General features: G+C 58.7%; 1 protein-coding gene across 8 annotated transcripts; it reads right to left on the bottom strand.

The window, feature by feature from the left end:
* Nucleotides 1-147: 147 nt before the first annotated feature.
* On the bottom strand, nucleotides 148-15659 carry RBMX2 (RNA binding motif protein X-linked 2). Of its 8 annotated transcripts, XR_011338401.1 has the most exons (9): nucleotides 15592-15659; nucleotides 15398-15513; nucleotides 14305-14356; nucleotides 14099-14228; nucleotides 13787-13970; nucleotides 11336-12231; nucleotides 10767-10843; nucleotides 9999-10144; nucleotides 8692-9103 (listed from the first exon to the last, which is right to left on the bottom strand). XR_011338401.1 is itself a non-coding variant. In XM_069867907.1 (7 exons), the coding sequence occupies exons 1-7, from the start codon at nucleotides 15594-15596 to the stop codon at nucleotides 1987-1989; spliced, it is 1008 nt and encodes a 335-aa protein (XP_069724008.1). In that variant the 5' UTR covers nucleotides 15597-15627; the 3' UTR covers nucleotides 880-1986. The 8 variants fall into 8 exon arrangements, 4 of the variants coding, with proteins under 4 accessions (XP_069724010.1, XP_069724008.1, XP_069724007.1 ...); XR_011338399.1 differs by lacking the exons at nucleotides 8692-9103; nucleotides 9999-10144; nucleotides 10767-10843; ... (4 more) ...; nucleotides 15398-15513; nucleotides 15592-15659 and adding exons at nucleotides 148-342; nucleotides 965-2429; nucleotides 4427-4610; ... (3 more) ...; nucleotides 7408-7485; nucleotides 7558-7576; XR_011338400.1 differs by having other exon boundaries at nucleotides 9999-10843.
* Nucleotides 15660-16087: the final 428 nt, after the last annotated feature.

The following is a 16087-nucleotide window of genomic DNA, read 5'->3' as shown; positions in this document are numbered from 1 at the left end:
ACAGGAAGCTCCACCGGAACCGGAAGGGCGAACCCGCCCCGGCGCAGCCCGCGGGGCGAGCGGCCTGGGGAGAAGGAGGCGGGTGAGGGGGCTGAGGAGCCCAGAGACCACCGAGTCCTGGGCTGCACCCCGAGCGGTGGGAGCAGCGGGGAGGGAGGGGATTCTGCCCCTCTGCCCTGCTCTGCTGAGACCAAACCTGGAGCCCTGTGTCCAGTTCTGGAGTCCTCAGCACAGGAAGGACATGGAGCTGTTGGAGTGAGTCCAGAGGAGGCCACGGAGATGATCCGAGGGCTGGAGAACCTCCTGTACGAGGACAGGCTGAGAGAGTTGGGGTTGTTCAGCCTGGAGAAGAGAAGGCCGCAGGGAGACCTTAGAGCAGCTTCCAGCACTGAAAGGGGCACCAGGAAAGCTGGGGAGGGGCTCTGGATCAGGGAGAGCAGGGAGAGGATGAGGAGGAAGAGTTTTCAGCTGGAAGAGGGGAGATTAAGATCTCATCTCAAGGAGAAATGTTTTGGTGTGAGGGTGGGGAGGCCCTGGCCCAGGGTGCCCAGAGCAGGGGTGGCTGCCCCATCCCTGGAGGGGTTCAAGGCCAGGCTGGATGGGGCTTGGAGCCCCTGATCCAGTGGGAGGTGTCCCTGCCCACGGCAGGGGTGGGACTGGATGGGCTTCGAGGTCCCTTCCAGCCCAAAGTGCTCTGTGATTTTAAGTGTCCAGAGGCTTTGAAGCACAGTAACAGCTAGGAGAGGGCTGGGGAGGCAGCGTGTCATGGCCCAGTCCACGCAGCTCCTGCAGAGCCAGTTGCAGACTCCTGGGTCTACAGCATCATGGAGAGGGGTTGGTCCTTTTGGATTTTGGTGGTGGATGCAACTGGCACCATTCAAGTGCATCACATTGACCTCCTGGCAATCCTTCTCCGCTAGGACACTTGGGCCAGGATTCATGGCAGAAGATGCCACTTGCTAACCTCCAAGCTGGGACCATCGTCTTCTGTTGACGCAGCTTGGGTTTGGGAAATGGTTTTAGTGCTTCCCCTCAGTCCAGCTGCCACATGAAAAGCCATCAGTCATCAGATGGGATCCATTTTCCGTCACAGGTCACAACACAATGAAGAAATGGATCAGTTTTGTTACACCAAAGCTAACTTCTTTACAGCATTTTCTTTAGGTTCCATTCCATTTCTGGAACCAGTGTTGAGCTGTTCCTTCATCGACAGCTGCCTGGGCAAACACTTGGCCAATAGTGCTGGCGGCAGCTGCTTCTTTACATCTCCTTTTAAACTCACACAACAAAATCACTGAGATTTCCTTCCCCACCCCCATCTTTAACCTGACAGTCATATGAAAACGTACAAACAGAGGAACTAAATCCCTCGGCATAAATAAGGAGAGCAAATTTTGCGCTTTAAAATGGTTAATTCAAAGTTCACAGTGACAAAACCTGCAATTATTTTTGCCCCAAATAATATTTCTGTTATTCCCATCCACCCCACCCTTCCCTCCGTCGCTCTGCACCCTCTGGCTCCAGGGCTATTACCTGGGGTTTCATGTAGCTTAAAAACTCCTGGGTCCTGGGAGGAAGAAACGCTGTGCCCAGGCCTGCCTTCCCTTTCAGTTCGATTACAAACGACGCTGCAGTGAATCACCCGGACAGAACAGCATCTTGGGATCCACCGCAGAAGCCAGATGCACTGAGCGCACAACGGCTTCGGATCCAGAGCCCAAGGCCAACGTGATGACCTCTGTTCTCACAGGAGGAGGACAGCCCCCAGGACAGACAGACAGAACCCTTTTGCGACAGACAGCATCCTGCTGCTCCCAGTGATCGTCCGTGTGCTGCAGTGCAGCAGCCCCGCACACCTGCAGGATGGGCTGCAGTGGGCAGCCTGCTCCCAGGACAGACCGTGAAGCTGTTGGAACGGCCCTGCGGGGCCACCGAGAGGCACAGGGAGCTCCCAGCAGGGTTTCGGTCAGAGCTCGTCTCCAGGGCTCAGCAGCGGCTGGAGCCCCTCGCAGAGCCCCGCTCCTTCCGCCTGGAATGGGACTCCCTGGCACCACGCTCCCGGGATCTACCTCCCTCGGGACACTCGTCTCGACGGCTGCTGTGCCCGTCACCCTTCCTGCCAGCCTCCTCCCTCTTCTCTCTCTCATCCCACAAACCGCTTTGGCCCCTCTGGTCCTGACAGCTCTTTTCCCCTCTTCTCTCCGAAGGCCTCTGGTGCCTCCGCTCTTCCTCATCTCTCTGAGTCCTGCTCACAGGCTTCCCCTCGGAGCCCTTCCAGGGCTGCTGGCTCCCACTGGCGTAGCGCTCGTAGCCAGGGTCCTCCTTCTCCTTCTTAATCTTGATTCTGGGATGCGCCTCCTCCCCAGGCGCCGTCCTCTTTGCCGCCTGCAAGCTGTGCTTTTGCTGCTCTGGGTTGCTTTTCTCCTTGTCTGAAACAGAAGGTGCATCTTTCAGGATGGACTGTCTTGCAAGCATCACCCCAACTCCCCATGCTCTGCCTAAAGCACCTTTCCAACCCCTCTCCCGTTTAAGTTCTTCCTCTCCACCCAAGCTTCACAACCTGTTTCCCTCCCCAAGCAGAGAGAACCTGTTCCATTTCAAACCTCCAGTTTGAGCCATCCTACCCCTTCCTACTCACCAGCGTTGCCTTCTTCCCAGCAAGACTCCCCTCAGGCACTTAATCACAGAATCATTAGGGTTGGAAAAGACCTCTCAGCTCATTCCATCCAGCCACCACCCCAACCCCACCGTGCCTGCTAAACCCTGTCCCCAAGAGCCACGGCCACACGGTTTGTGAACCTCTCCAGGGATGGAGACTCCCCCACTGCCCTGGGCAGCCTCTGCCAGAGCTTCACCACTGGACTTTGTAGCAAGGTGGGTGCTGGGCTCTTCTGCCAAGTGACAGGCAATAGGATGAGAGGAAACGTCCTCGAGCTGTGCCAGGGAAGGTTTAGGTTGGACATTAGGGAAAATTCCTTCCCTAAAAGGGTTCTCAGGCACTGGAAAGGCTGCCCAGGGCAGTGGTGGAGTCACCATCCTTGGAGAGATTTAAAATACAGGCAGACGAGGTGCTCAGGGATGTGCTTTAGTTGTGAACAGGTACGGCTGGGCTCGATGATGTTAAAGGTCTTTTTCCAATCAAACAATTCTACGAATCTATGACTTTTCTCAGCTTCAGCTTCCAGCCACAGAATCTCATCTAGATCTGCAGGTTTTGGGCTCTATTCCGTTCCGTCAGTTTGCCCAGGCCACGTACCAGTCACTGCATACACCTATAGCAGCCCTGGTCCTACAGCAGCAGATCTTCAGAGCAAGCAGTGCTTCTCCCAAGCCTCCCGTCTCCCCGTCTCCCATGGTGCTGCTCCTCTGTTGGAACATTTTACAGAGAACAAGGCCTGGATGCTGTGAGATTGTTTAATTCTGAACAACTCTAAAAAGGCCACGAGGCGGAGAGCTGAAAGTTAAACGGGGGCCAGTTGGGAGGAACGTAGTGGCTACTTCTGCGGGAACAAGCACCGGCTGAAAGAAAAACAATTGAAGAGAGCTGTCAACATAGTTAAGTTTAGTATAACTTGGTTTCTTAGCCTGTGCAGTAGTTTAGCCAATATTATATTAGTAATGGCATTATGGACAGCTACCTTTAACCAATAATACACCATAGATACCCTCGTGGGCACCCAGTTATGTAACCGAAAAGGGTTTATAAAGAAACAGCTAAGCTCAATAAAGTGAACACTCGCTGATCACATTGATCTCTGCATTTTGATTCCATGCTCCCGTCAACACTCCTCCCCGCAGGAACCCTGCAACCTAGCAGGCTTTTCTCCAGGCAAAGCACTATTGTTGTCTTCTGAGCTTGGGTGAGGACATTCACAAGAGTGAAACAGAAGCACTCAGAGACCCCTCAGGAGATCACAGAGCAGAGCCTGGACATTAGGGCTGTGGCTCTTTCAAAGAGCATCCCTGTCCCTGGTGTTCCCCAGAGCAGAGGCTCCCATCGGGTTTAGGACTGACGCAGAATCACGGAACGGTCTGGGTCAGAAAGGCCCTCAAAGCCCATCCAGTCCCAGCCCCTGCCATGGGCAGGGACACCTCCCACTGGATCAGGGGCTACAAGCCCCACCCAGCCTGGCCTTGAACCCCTCCAGGGATGGGGCAGCCACCCCTGCTCTGGGCAACCTGGGCCAGGGCCTCCCCGCCCTCACAGCAAAACATTTCTCCCTAAGGTCTCATTTCACTCTACTCCCTTTCAGCTGAAAACTGTTCCCCTCACCCTATCCCTGTACGCCTCTATTTAGAGCCCCTTTGACTCTCCCACTTGCTGCTCTCTGCCAGCTAATCATAAATACCAGAAATATCTTAATTACTAGAAATTAAGCTGTACTTAAAAGAGGACTAAATGTGGCCTGACAGGAACACGCCTCACTTTTGCACTTTTTTACAGGCACATCTCCATCATCTTCTAATAGGGAATCAGATGATGTACGACGTGGCGTTTTAACTCCGCAGCCTTTCGCATGCAGGGCTTTCGTAACATCATTTACGTTGCTGGAATCTTTGGGGGGCCGATAGTTGGCCACGTGATCCACGCGGATCGTCCTTCCTTTGATCTATGGGAGGAATTGTGCTGTTGGAGAAGGCACAGACGAGCACCCCATGCTTCAAGGCTCCGTTTGACACGGAATGGTGCCTCAGGAGCCCCGGCAGGCCAGCCTGCACCCCGGGCTGCTTCACCCACCTTGATGCCATTGAAGTTGTCAACAGCGAGAATGGTGCTCCTCTGGTCCTCATAGCACAGGAAGCAAAACCCTTTGGACTTCCCGGTCTTCTCGTCCCGCACCAGGTTAATGTTGACAACCTCCCCGTACCTGTAACGGACGCTGAGCAGCCGAGGCAGTGGCAGGGGCGTGGGGGGCGTGAGGCTGCAGCACTTACTGTGAGAAGACGCAGATCACATCCCCCTCCGTCAGCTGGTAGTGCAGCCCGCCTGCAGGGACAGGGAGAGGAATGAAGAGGCACCCGCACAGGCCCACAAATCCCACCTCCCTCAACCCAGTCACCCCCTCCCTGGCTCAGGCCCCAGCCCAGGCCCCTCCTCCCACCCCCAGGCCCAAGCTGAGGCCGCGGACCCCCTCCCCTGGGCCAGATCCTCTCTTCTTGTCTAGGTCTTCAGGCTCCAGACCCCTCTACCCAGGCACAGAAGCCCTCAAGCCCCCATGTCCCACCCCTCCCCAGGTTCAGGCCCTGGACCCCCCTCTTCCCCAGTTCCCTACCTCCCCAGGTCCCTGCCACCCCCCACCCTCCAACCCGAGCTTCCCAAGTCCCAGCCCCCTTTCTCCTCTCCTAGTCCCCACTCTTCCCCACGTCCCAGCCCCTTCCCCACGTCCCAAGATCCCAGTTCCCTCCCCTCCACCCCGTTCCCCCTCTCCCCAGGTCCCAGTCACCTTCTCATCCACCAGGTCCCCCTCTTCCCAGGTCCCAGCTGCACCCCCTTCCTCCCAGGTCCCCCGTCCTCCCTCTCCCTAGGTCCCAGGTCCTCCCTCCTCCCCAAGTCCCCCCGCTCCCTAAGTCCCAGCACCTTCTCCTCTCCCAGGTTCTCCCATTCCAGCAGATCCCAGCCCCCTCCTCATCCCCCCAGGTCCCTCCCTAGCTCCCAGGCATCTCCCCCTCCCTAGATCCCAGGTCCCCCCCTCCTCCTAGGTTCCAGCACCCTCTCCTCTCCCACGTCCCCAGCTTCTACCAAGTCCCAGCCTCTCCTCCTCCAGGTTCCCCCCTGCCCACGTCCCAGCTGCACCCCCTCCCTCCACAAGCTCCTCCCCAGCTCCCAGCCCCCTCCTCCCCAGCTCCCAGGTGTCCCGCCAGGTTCCAGGTCCCTCCCTTGCATCAAGTGCCCCTCCTCCTTCCCAGGTTCCTCCCCAGGTTCCTCCCCAGGTCCCCCCATCTCCCCAGGTCCCAGGGCCTCCCTCCTCCCCAGCTCCCAGCACCTTTTCCTCTCCCAGGTGCCCCCTTCCACCCAGACCCCGCCCCCCCCAGGTTCTTCCTTCTTCCTCCCTCCTCCCCAAGTCCCAGCACCTTCTCCTCCCCAGGGCCTGAGCCCGGGCCCGGCCCTTTCCCCAGCCCCCTCCCCGTACCAACGAACACCCAGGCGCTGTCCTTGTACTCCGCGTGCCACGACACCGTCTCCTGCACGCTCAGCTTCTCCTCCCGCGCGTTCAGCTCGTTGATCAGCTTCACTTTCGTGAGGGGGCTGAGGGGGGGAGGAAAGCGCCGTCACACCGAGCCGAGTCCCCCCCGCACACCCCGTAACCCGTACACTCACTGCATAGCAACGCCAGCACTGCGCATGCGCTGCCCGAGCGGCGCCGGAGGGAGCCGAGCGGCGCCGGAGGGAGCCGAGCGCGGCCGGAGGGAGCCGAGCGCGGCCGGAGGGAGCCGAGCGCGGCCGGAGGGAGCCGAGCGCGGCCGGAGGGAGCCGAGCGCGGCCGGAGGGAGCCGACAGGGGCCGAAAGGAGCCGACAGGGGCCGAAAGGAGCCGACAGGGGCCGAAAGGAGCCGACAGGGGCCGAAAGGAGCCGACAGGAGTCAGCGAGGCGGACCCAGCGCCAAGGAGCCGGACCCAGCGTCACCGAGCCAGGCTGAGCGGTGCCGACTGTCACCGTCACCGAGCTGAGCAGGTCCAACTGGAACTGAACCGAAACGAGTGTAACTGAGTCATAGAATCACAGAATCACCAGGTCGGAAAAGACCCACCGGATCATCATGTCCAACCATCTCCATCAATCCCTAAACCATGGCCCTCAGCACCTCATCCACTCGTCCTTTAAACCCCTCCAGGGAAGGGGACTCAACCCCCTCCCTGGGCAGCCTCTGCCAGTGCCCAATGACCCCTTCCGTGAAAAATTTTTCCTGATGTCCAGCCTGAACCTCCCCTGGCAGAGCTTGAGGCCATTCCCTCTCGTCCTGACCCTGTCCCTTGGGAGAAGAGCCCAGCTCCCTCCTCTCTGCAACCTCTTTTCAGGTTTAACACCCCCAGGCCCAAGCTGAGGCCGCGGACCCACTCCCCTGGGCCAGATCCCCTCTTCTTGTCTAGGCCTTCAGGCTCCAGACCCCTCTACCCAGGCACAGAAGCCCTCAAGCCCCCACGTCCCACCCCCTCCCCAGGTTCAGGCCCTGGACCCCCCTCTTTCACAGCTCCCTACCTCCCCAGGTCCCTGCCACCCCCCACCCTCCAACCCGAGCTTCCCAAGTCCCAGCTCCCTTTCTCCTCTCCTAGTCCCCACTCTTCCACAGGTCCCAGCCCCTTCCCCACGTCCCAAGGTCCCAGCTCCCTCCCCTCCACCCCGTTCCCCCCCCTTCCCAGGTCCCAGCTGCACCCGCTTCCTCCCAGGTCCCCCGACCTCCGCGTACCACGACACCGCCTCCTGCACGCCCAGCTCCGCCTCCCGCGCGTTCAGCTCGTTGATCAGCTTCACCTCCGTGAGGGGGCTGAGGGGGGGAGGAAAGCGTCGTCACAACGGGCCGAGCCCCCCCCGCACACCCCGTAACCCGTACACTCACTGCATAACAACGCCAGCACTGCGCATGCGCTGCCCGAGCGGCGCCGGAGGGAGCCGAGCGCGGCCGGAAGGAGGCGACAGGGGGCGAAAGGAGCCGAACGGAGCCGGAAGGAGCCGACAGGAGTCACCGAGCCGGACCCAGCGCCAAGGAGCTGGACCCAGCGCCAAGGAGCTGGACCCAGCGCCAAGGAGCTGGACCCAGCGCCAAGGAGCTGGACCCAGCGCCAAGGAGCTGGACCCAGCGCCAAGGAGCTGGACCCAGCGCCAAGGAGCTGGACCCAGCGTCACTGAGATGAGCCAGAGCCGGTGTCACCGAGCCAGGCTGAGCCGGACCCAGTTTAACCGAGCCAGGCTGAGCGGTGCCGAGTGTCACCGTCACCGAGCTGAGCAGGTCCAACTGGAACTGAACCGAGCCGAGTGTAACTGAGTCACAGAATCACAGAATCACCAGGTCGGAAAAGACCCACCGAATCATCATGTCCAGCCATTCCCATCAATCCCTAAACCATGGCCCTCAGCACCTCATCCACCCGTCCTTGAAACCCCTCCAGGGAAGGGGACTCAACCCCCTCCCTGGGCAGCCTCTGCCAGTGACCAATGACCCTTTCTTTGAAATATTTTTTCTGGATGTCCAGCCTGAACCTTACCTGGTGGAGCTTGAGGCCATTCCCTCTCATCCTGTCCCCTGTCACTTGGGAGAAGAGCCCAGCTCCCTCCTCTCCACAACCTCCTTTCAGGTAGTTGGAGAGAGCAATAAGGTCTCCCCTCAGCCTCCTCTTCTCCAGGCTAAACACCCCCAGCTCTCTCAGCCGTTCCTCATAAGGCCTGTTCTCCAGCCCCTTCCCCAGCTTCGTTGCTCTTCTCTGGACTCGCTCCAGAGCCTCAACATCCTTCTTGTGGTGAGGGGCCCAGAGCTGAACACAGGATTCAAGGAGCGGTCTCACCAGTGCTGAGTCCAGAGGGAGAAGAACCTCCCTGGACCTGCTGGCCACGCCGTGTCTGATCCAAGCCAAGATGCCATTGGCCTTCTTGGCCACCTGGGCCACTGCTGGCTCATGTTCAGTCGCTGTCAACCAACACCCCCAGTTGGACCGGGCTGAGCTGGGCCACGCGGCGCAAAGCAAGACCCAGAGTGGAGCGGAGCCTTCGAGCCTTTATTGGGGTGAAAAGTTTCTATAGGTACATTGGTGATTAAAGGAAGACTACGGAGAATGTGGGCCACCTCCAGAAGGCAAAGGGAGACCCGGTTGCCCAGGATATGGAGAAGGCTGAGGTACTCCAAGACTTTTTTGCCTCAGTCTTCTCCGGCAATGGTTCCAGCCACAGCACCCAGGTGCGGGAGGCAAAGGCAGGGACTGGGAGATGGAAGGAGCACCCACTGTAGGAGAGGATCACGTGCGAGAGCATCTAAGGAACCTGACAGGGCACAAGGCCATGGGACCTGAAGAGATGCATCCGTGGGTCCTGAGGGAACTGGTGGATGAAGTTGCTAAGCCACTGTCCATCATCTCTGAGAAGTCGTGGCAGTCCGGTGAAGTTCTCACAGACTGAAAAAGGGAAACATAATTCCTGGTTTTAAACAAAGGAAAAAGGAAAACCCAGGCACCTCCAAGCCAGTCAGTGTCGCCTCTGTGCCCGGCAAGATCATGGAGCAGATCCCCCTGGAAACTCTGCCGAGGCACGTGGAGAATAAGGAGGCGATTGGTGACAGCCAGCATAGCTTCACTGAGGGCAAATCATGCCTGATTAATTTGGTGGCCTTCTACAATGGAGCTACAGCGTTGGTGGTGAAGAGAGTAACCAACATCATCTACCTGGGCTTGTGCAAAGCATTTCACACTGTCCCATGTGACATCCTTGTCTCTAAACTGGAGAGACACGGATTTGATGAATGGAGCACTCCGTGGATAAGGAATTGGCTGGATGGTCCCACTCAGAGAGTTGTGATCAATAGCTAAATGTTCAAGTGAAGACCGGTGACGAGTGGCATTCTGCAGGGGTCGGCATTGGGACTGGTCGTGTTTAACATCTTTGTCTCAGACATGGACAGTGGGGTTGAGGGCACCCTCAGCAAGTTTGCCGATGACACCAAGCTCTGTGTTGCCGTCACCATGCTGGAGGGAAAGGATGGATCCAGAGGGACCTGGGCAGGCTGGAGAGGTGGGGCTGTGAAAACCACATGGGGATCAGCAAGGCCAAGGCCAAGGGCCTGAACCTGGCTCGGGGAAATTCCAAGCACAAATACAGCCTGGGCAGAGAATGGATTGGGAGCAGCCCTGTGGAGAAGGACCTGGAGTGCTGGGGAATGAGAAGCTCAACATTAGTTGGCAATGTGCTCACAGCCCAGAAACAAACCACATCCTGGGCTGCATCCAGAGCAGTGGGACCAGCAGGGACAGGGAGGGGATTCTGCCCCTCTGCCCTGCTCTGCTGAGACCAAACCTGGAGCCCTGTGTCCAGTTCTGGAGTCCTCAGCACAGGAAGGACATGGAGCTGTTGGAGTGAGTCCAGAGGAGGCCACGGAGATGATCCGAGGGCTGGAGAACCTCCTGTACGAGGACAGGCTGAGAGAGTTGGGGTTGTTCAGCCTGGAGAAGAGAAGGCCGCAGGGAGACCTTAGAGCAGCTTCCAGCACTGAAAGGGGCTCCCGGAAAGCTGGGGAGGGGCTCTGGATCAGGGAGAGCAGGGAGAGGATGAGGAGGAAGAGTTTTCAGCTGCAAGAGGGGAGATTAAGATCTCATCTCAAGGAGAAATGTTTTGGTGTGAGGGTGGGGAGGCCCTGGCCCAGGGTGCCCAGAGCAGGGGTGGCTGCCCCATCCCTGGAGGGGTTCAAGGCCAGGCTGGATGGGGCTTGGAGCCCCTGATCCAGTGGGAGGTGTCCCTGCCCACGGCAGGGGTGGGACTGGATGGGCTTCGAGGTCCCTTCCAGCCCAAAGTGCTCTGTGATTTTAAGTGTCCAGAGGCTTTGAAGCACAGTAACAGCTAGGAGAGGGCTGGGGAGGCAGCGTGTCATGGCCCAGTCCACGCAGCTCCTGCAGAGCCAGTTGCAGACTCCTGGGTCTACAGCATCATAGAGAGGGGTTGGTCCTTTTGGATTTTGGTGGTGGATGCAACTGGCACCATTCAAGTGCATCACATTGACCTCCTGGCAATCCTTCTCCGCTAGGACACTTGGGCCAGGATTCATGGCAGAAGATGCCACTTGCTAACCTCCAAGCTGGGACCATCGTCTTCTGTTGACGCAGCTTGGGTTTGGGAAATGGTTTTAGTGCTTCCCCTCAGACCAGCTGCCACATGAAAAGCCATCAGTCATCAGATGGGATCCATTTTCCATCACAGGTCACAACACAATGAAGAAATGGATCAGTTTTGTTACACCAAAGCTAACTTCTTTACAGCATTTTCTTTAGGTTCCATTCCATTTCTGGAACCAGTGTTGAGCTGTTCCTTCATCGACAGCTGCCTGGGCAAACACTTGGCCGATAGTGCTGGCGGCAGCTGCTTCTTTACATCTCCTTTTAAACTCACACAACAAAATCACTGAGATTTCCTTCCCCACCCCCATCTTTAACCTGACAGTCATATAAAAACGTACAAACAGAGGAACTAAATCCCTCGGCATAAATAAGGAGAGCAAATTTTGCGCTTTAAAATGGTTAATTCAAAGTTCACAGTGACAAACCCTGCAATTATTTTTGCCCCAAATAATATTTCTGTTATTCCCATCCACCCCACCCTTCCCTCCGTCGCTCTGCACCCTCTGGCTCCAGGGCTATTACCTGGAGTTTCACGTAGCTTAAAAACTCCTGGGTCCTGGGAGGAAGAAACGCTGTGCCCAGGCCTGCCTTCCCTTTCAGTTTGATTACAAACGACGCTGCAGTGAATCACCCGGACAGAACAGCATCTTGGGATCCACCGCAGAAGCCAGATGCACTGAGCGCACAACGGCTTCGGATCCGGAGCCCAAGGCCAACGTGACGCCCTCTGTTCTCACAGGAGGAGGACAGCCCCCAGGACAGACAGACAGAACCCTTTTGTGACAGACAGCATCCTGCTGCTGCCAGTGATCGTCCCTGTGCTGCAGCGCAGCAGCCCCGCACACCTGCTGGATGGGCTGCAGTGGGCAGCCTGCTCCCAGGACAGACCGTGAAGCTGTTGGAACGGCCCTGCGGGGCCACCGAGAGGCACAGGGAGCTCCCAGCAGGGTTTCGGTCAGCGCTCGTCTCCAGGGCTCAGCAGCGGCTGGAGCCCCTCGCAGAGCCCCGCTCCTTCCGCCTGGAATGGGACTCCCTGGCACCACGCTCCCGGGATCTACCTCCCTCGGGACACTCGTCTCGACGGCTGCTGTGCCCGTCACCCTTCCTGCCAGCCTCCTCCCTCTTCTCCCTCTCATCCCACAAACCGCTTTGGCCCCTCTGGTCCTGACAGCTCTTTTCCCCTCTTCTCTCCGAAGGCCTCTGGTGCCTCCGCTCTTCCTCATCTCTCTCAGTCCTGCTCACAGGCTTCCCCTCGGAGCCCTTCCAGGGCTGCTGGCTCCCACTGGCGTAGCGCTCGTAGCCAGGGTCCTCCTTCTCCTTCTTAATCTTGATTCTGGGATGCGCCTCCTCCCCAGGCGCCGTCCTCTTTGCCGCCTGCAAGCTGTGCTTTTGCTGCTCTGGGTTGCTTTTCTCCTTGTCTGAAACAGAAGGTGCATCTTTCAGGATGGACTGTCTTGCAAGCATCACCCCAACTCCCCATGCTCTGCCTAAAGCACCTTTCCAACTGCTCTCCCGTTTAAGTTCTTCCTCTCCACCCAAGCTTCACAACCTGTTTCCCTCCCCAAGCAGAGAGAACCTGTTCCATTTCAAACCTCCAGTTTGAGCCATCCTACCCCTTCCGACTCACCAGCGTTGCCTTCTTCCCAGCAAGACTCCCCTCAGGCACTTAATCACAGAATCATTAGGGTTGGAAAAGACCTCTCGGCTCATTCCGTCCAGCCATCACCCCAACCCCACCGTGCCTGCTAAACCCTGTCCCCAAGAGCCACGGCCACACGGTTTGTGAACCTCTCCAGGGATGGAGACTCCCCCACTGCCCTGGGCAGCCTCTGCCAGAGCTTCACCACTGGACTTTGTAGCAAGGTGGGTGCTGGGCTCTTCTCCCAAGTGACGGGCAATAGGATGAGAGGAAACGTCCTCGAGCTGTGCCAGGGAAGGTTTAGGTTGGACATTAGGGAAAATTCCTTCCCTAAAAGGGTTCTCAGGCACTGGAAAGGCTGCCCGGGGCAGTGGTGGAGTCACCATCCCTGGAGAGATTTAAAATACAGGCAGACGAGGTGCTCAGGGATGTGCTTTAGTTGTGAACAGGTACGGCTGGGCTCGATGATGTTAAAGGTCTTTTTCCAATCAAACAATTCTACGAATCTATGACTTTTCTCAGCTTCAGCTTCCAGCCACAGAATCTCATCTAGATCTGCAGGTTTTGGGCTCTATTCCGTTCCGTCAGTTTGCCCAGGCCACGTACCAGTCACTGCATACACCTATAGCAGCCCTGGTCCTACAGCAGCAGATCTTCAGAGCAAGCAGTGCTTCTCCCAAGCCTCCCCCTTCCCCGTCTCCCATGGTGCTGCTCCTCCCTGCAGGAACCCTGCAGCCTAGCAGGCTTTTCTCCAGGCAAAGCACTATTATTGTTTTCTGAGCTTGGGCGAGGACATTCACAAGAGCGAAACAGAAGCACTCGGAGACCCCTCAGGAGATCACAGAGCAGAGCCTGGACATTAGGGCTGTGGCTCTTTCAAAGAGCATCCCTGTCCCTGGTGTTCCCCAGAGCAGAGGCTCCCATCGGGTTTAGGACTGACGCAGAATCACGGAATGGTCTGGGTCAGAAAGGCCCTCAAAGCCCATCCAGTCCCACCCCCTGCCATGGGCAGGGACACCTCCCACTGCATCAGGGGGATCAAGCCCCATCCAGCCTGGCCTTGAACCCCTCCAGGGATGGGGCAGCCACCCCTGCTCTGCGCAACCTGGGCCAGGGCCTCCCCGCCCTCACAGCAAAACATTTCTCCCTAAGGTCTCATTTCACTCTATTCCCTTTCAGCTGAAAACTGTTCCACTCACCCTATCCCTGTACCCCTCTATTTAGAGCCCCTTTGACTCTCCCACTTGCTGCTCTCTGCCAGCTAATCTTAACTACTAGAAACTAAGCTGTATTTAAAGGAGAACTAAACGTGGCCTGACAGGAACACGCCTCACTTTTGCACTTTTTTACAGGCACATCTCCATCATCTTCTGATGGGGAATCAGATGATGTATGAGGTGGCGTTTTAACTCCACAGCCTTTCGCATGCAGGGCTTTCGTGACATCATCTACGTCGTCGGAATCTTTGGGGGGCCGATAGTTGGCCACGTGATCCACGCGGATCGTCCTTCCTTTGATCTATGGGAGGAATTGTGCTGTTGGAGAAGGCACAGACGAGCACCCCGTGCTTCAAGGCTCCGTTTGACACAGAAGGCTGCCTCAGGAGCCCCGGCAGGCCAGCCTTCACCCCGGGCTGCTTCACCCACCTTGATGCCATTGAAGTTGTCAACAGCAAGAATGGTGCTCCTCTGGTCCTCGTAGCACAGGAAGCAAAACCCTTTGGACTTCCCGGTCTTCTTGTCCCGCACCAGGTTAATGTTGACAACCTCCCCGTACCTGTAACGGACGCTGAGCAGCCGAGGCAGCGGCAGGGGGGTGGGGGGCGTGGGGGGCGTGAGGCTGCAGCACTTACTGTGAGAAGACGCAGATCACATCCCCCTCCGTCAGCTGGTAGTGCAGCCCGCCTGCAGGGACAGGGAGAGGAAGGAAGGGGCACCCGCACAGGCCCACAAATCCCACCCCCCTCAACCCAGTCACCCCCTCCCTGGCTCAGGCCCCAGCCCAGGCCCCTCCTCCCACCCCCAGGCCCAAGCTGAGGCCGCGGACCCACTCCCCTGGGCCAGATCCCCTCTTCTTGTCTAGGCCTTCAGGCTCCAGACCCCTCTACCCAGGCACAGAAGCCCTCAAGCCCCCACGTCCCACCCCTCCCCAGGTTCAGGCCCTGGACCCCCCTCTTCCCCAGCTCCCTACCTCCCCAGGTCCCTGCCACCCCCCACCCTCCAACCCAAGCTTCCCAAGTCCCAGCCCCCTTTCTCCTCTCCTAGTCCCCACTCTTCCACAGGTCCCAGCCCCTTCCCCAGGTCCCAAGATCCCAGTTCCCTCCCCTCCACCCCGTTCCCCCTCTCCCCAGGCCCCAGGCACCTTCTCATCCACCAGGTCCCCCCTCTTCCCAGGTCCCAGCTGCACCCCCTTCCTCCCAGGTCCCCCGTCCTCCCTCTCCCTAGGTCCCAGGTCCTCCCTCCTCCCCAAGTCCCCGCGCTCTGTAAGTCCCAGCACCTTCTCCTCTCCCAGGTTCTTCTATTCCAGCAGATCCCAGTCCCCTCCTCATCCCCCCCAGGTCCCTCCCTAGCTCCCAGGCCTCTCCCCCTCCTTAGATCCCAGGTCCCCCCCTCCTCCTAGGTTCCAGCACCCTCTCCTCTCCCACGTCCCCCCCCTTCTACCAAGTCCCAGCCCCTCCTCCTCCAGGTTCCCCCTTGACCAGGTCCCAGCTGCTGCCCCCTTCCTCCGCAGGTTCCTCCGAAGGTTCCTCCGCAGGTTCCTCCCCAAGTCCCCCCATCTCCCCAGGTCCCAGGGCCCCCCTCTCCCTGGGTCCCAGCACCATGTCCTCTCCCAGATCCACCCCGTCCACCTAGCCCCCCACCTCCTCCCCAGGTTCCTCCTTCCTCCTCCCCAGGTCCCAGGGCCTGAGCCCGGGCCCGGCCCTTTCCCCAGCCCCCTCCCCGTACCAACGAACACCCAGGCGCTGTCCTTGTACTCCGCGTGCCACGACACCGCCTCCTGCACGCCCAGCTCCGCCTCCCGCGCGTTCAGCTCGTTGATCAGCTTCACTTTCGTGAGGGGGCTGAGGGGGGGAGGAAAGCGCCGTCACTCCGAGCCGAGCCCCCCCCCCACACCCCGCAACGCTCACCCACGCACTCACTTCATGGCGACGCCGGCACTGCGAATGTGCTGCCCGAGCGGGGCCGGAAGGAGCCGAGCCGTGCCGGAAATAGCCGAACGGAGCCGGAAGGAGCCGAACAGAGCCGGAAGGAGCCGAACGGAGCCGGAAGGAGCCGACAGGGAGTCACCGAGCCGGACCCAGCGCCAAGGAGCTGGACCCAGCGTCACTGAGATGAGCCAGAGCCGGTGTCACCGAGCCAGGCTGAGCCGGACCCAGTTTAACCGAGCCAGGCTGAGCGGTGCCGAGTGTCACCGTCACCGAGCTGAGCAGGTCCAACTGGAACTGAACCGAGCCGAGTGTAACTGAGTCACAGAATCACAGAATCACCAGGTCGGAAAAGACCCACCGGATCATCATGTCCAACCATTCCCATCAATCCCTAAACCATGGCCCTCAGCACCTCATCCGCCCGTCCTTTAAACCCCTCCAGGGAAGGGGACTCAACCCCCTCCCTGGGCAGCCTCTGCCAGTGCCC

This window comes from Phaenicophaeus curvirostris, chromosome 13 (assembly GCF_032191515.1).
Source record: "Phaenicophaeus curvirostris isolate KB17595 chromosome 13, BPBGC_Pcur_1.0, whole genome shotgun sequence".
Lineage (NCBI taxonomy): Eukaryota > Metazoa > Chordata > Aves > Cuculiformes > Cuculidae > Phaenicophaeus > Phaenicophaeus curvirostris.
The sequence above is the reverse complement of the archived record's forward strand: the minus strand, read 5'-3'. Positions and strand labels throughout refer to the sequence as shown.

Coding starts and splice junctions, on each gene's coding strand:
- RBMX2 (XM_069867907.1), bottom strand. Junction 6,248..7,407: donor GTGCAGGAGGCGGTGTCGTG/GTACGCGGAGGT, acceptor TCCCCCCCTCAG/CCCCCTCACGAAAGTGAAGC. Junction 4,611..4,738: donor ACAACTTCAATGGCATCAAG/GTGGGTGAAGCA, acceptor TTCCTCCCATAG/ATCAAAGGAAGGACGATCCG.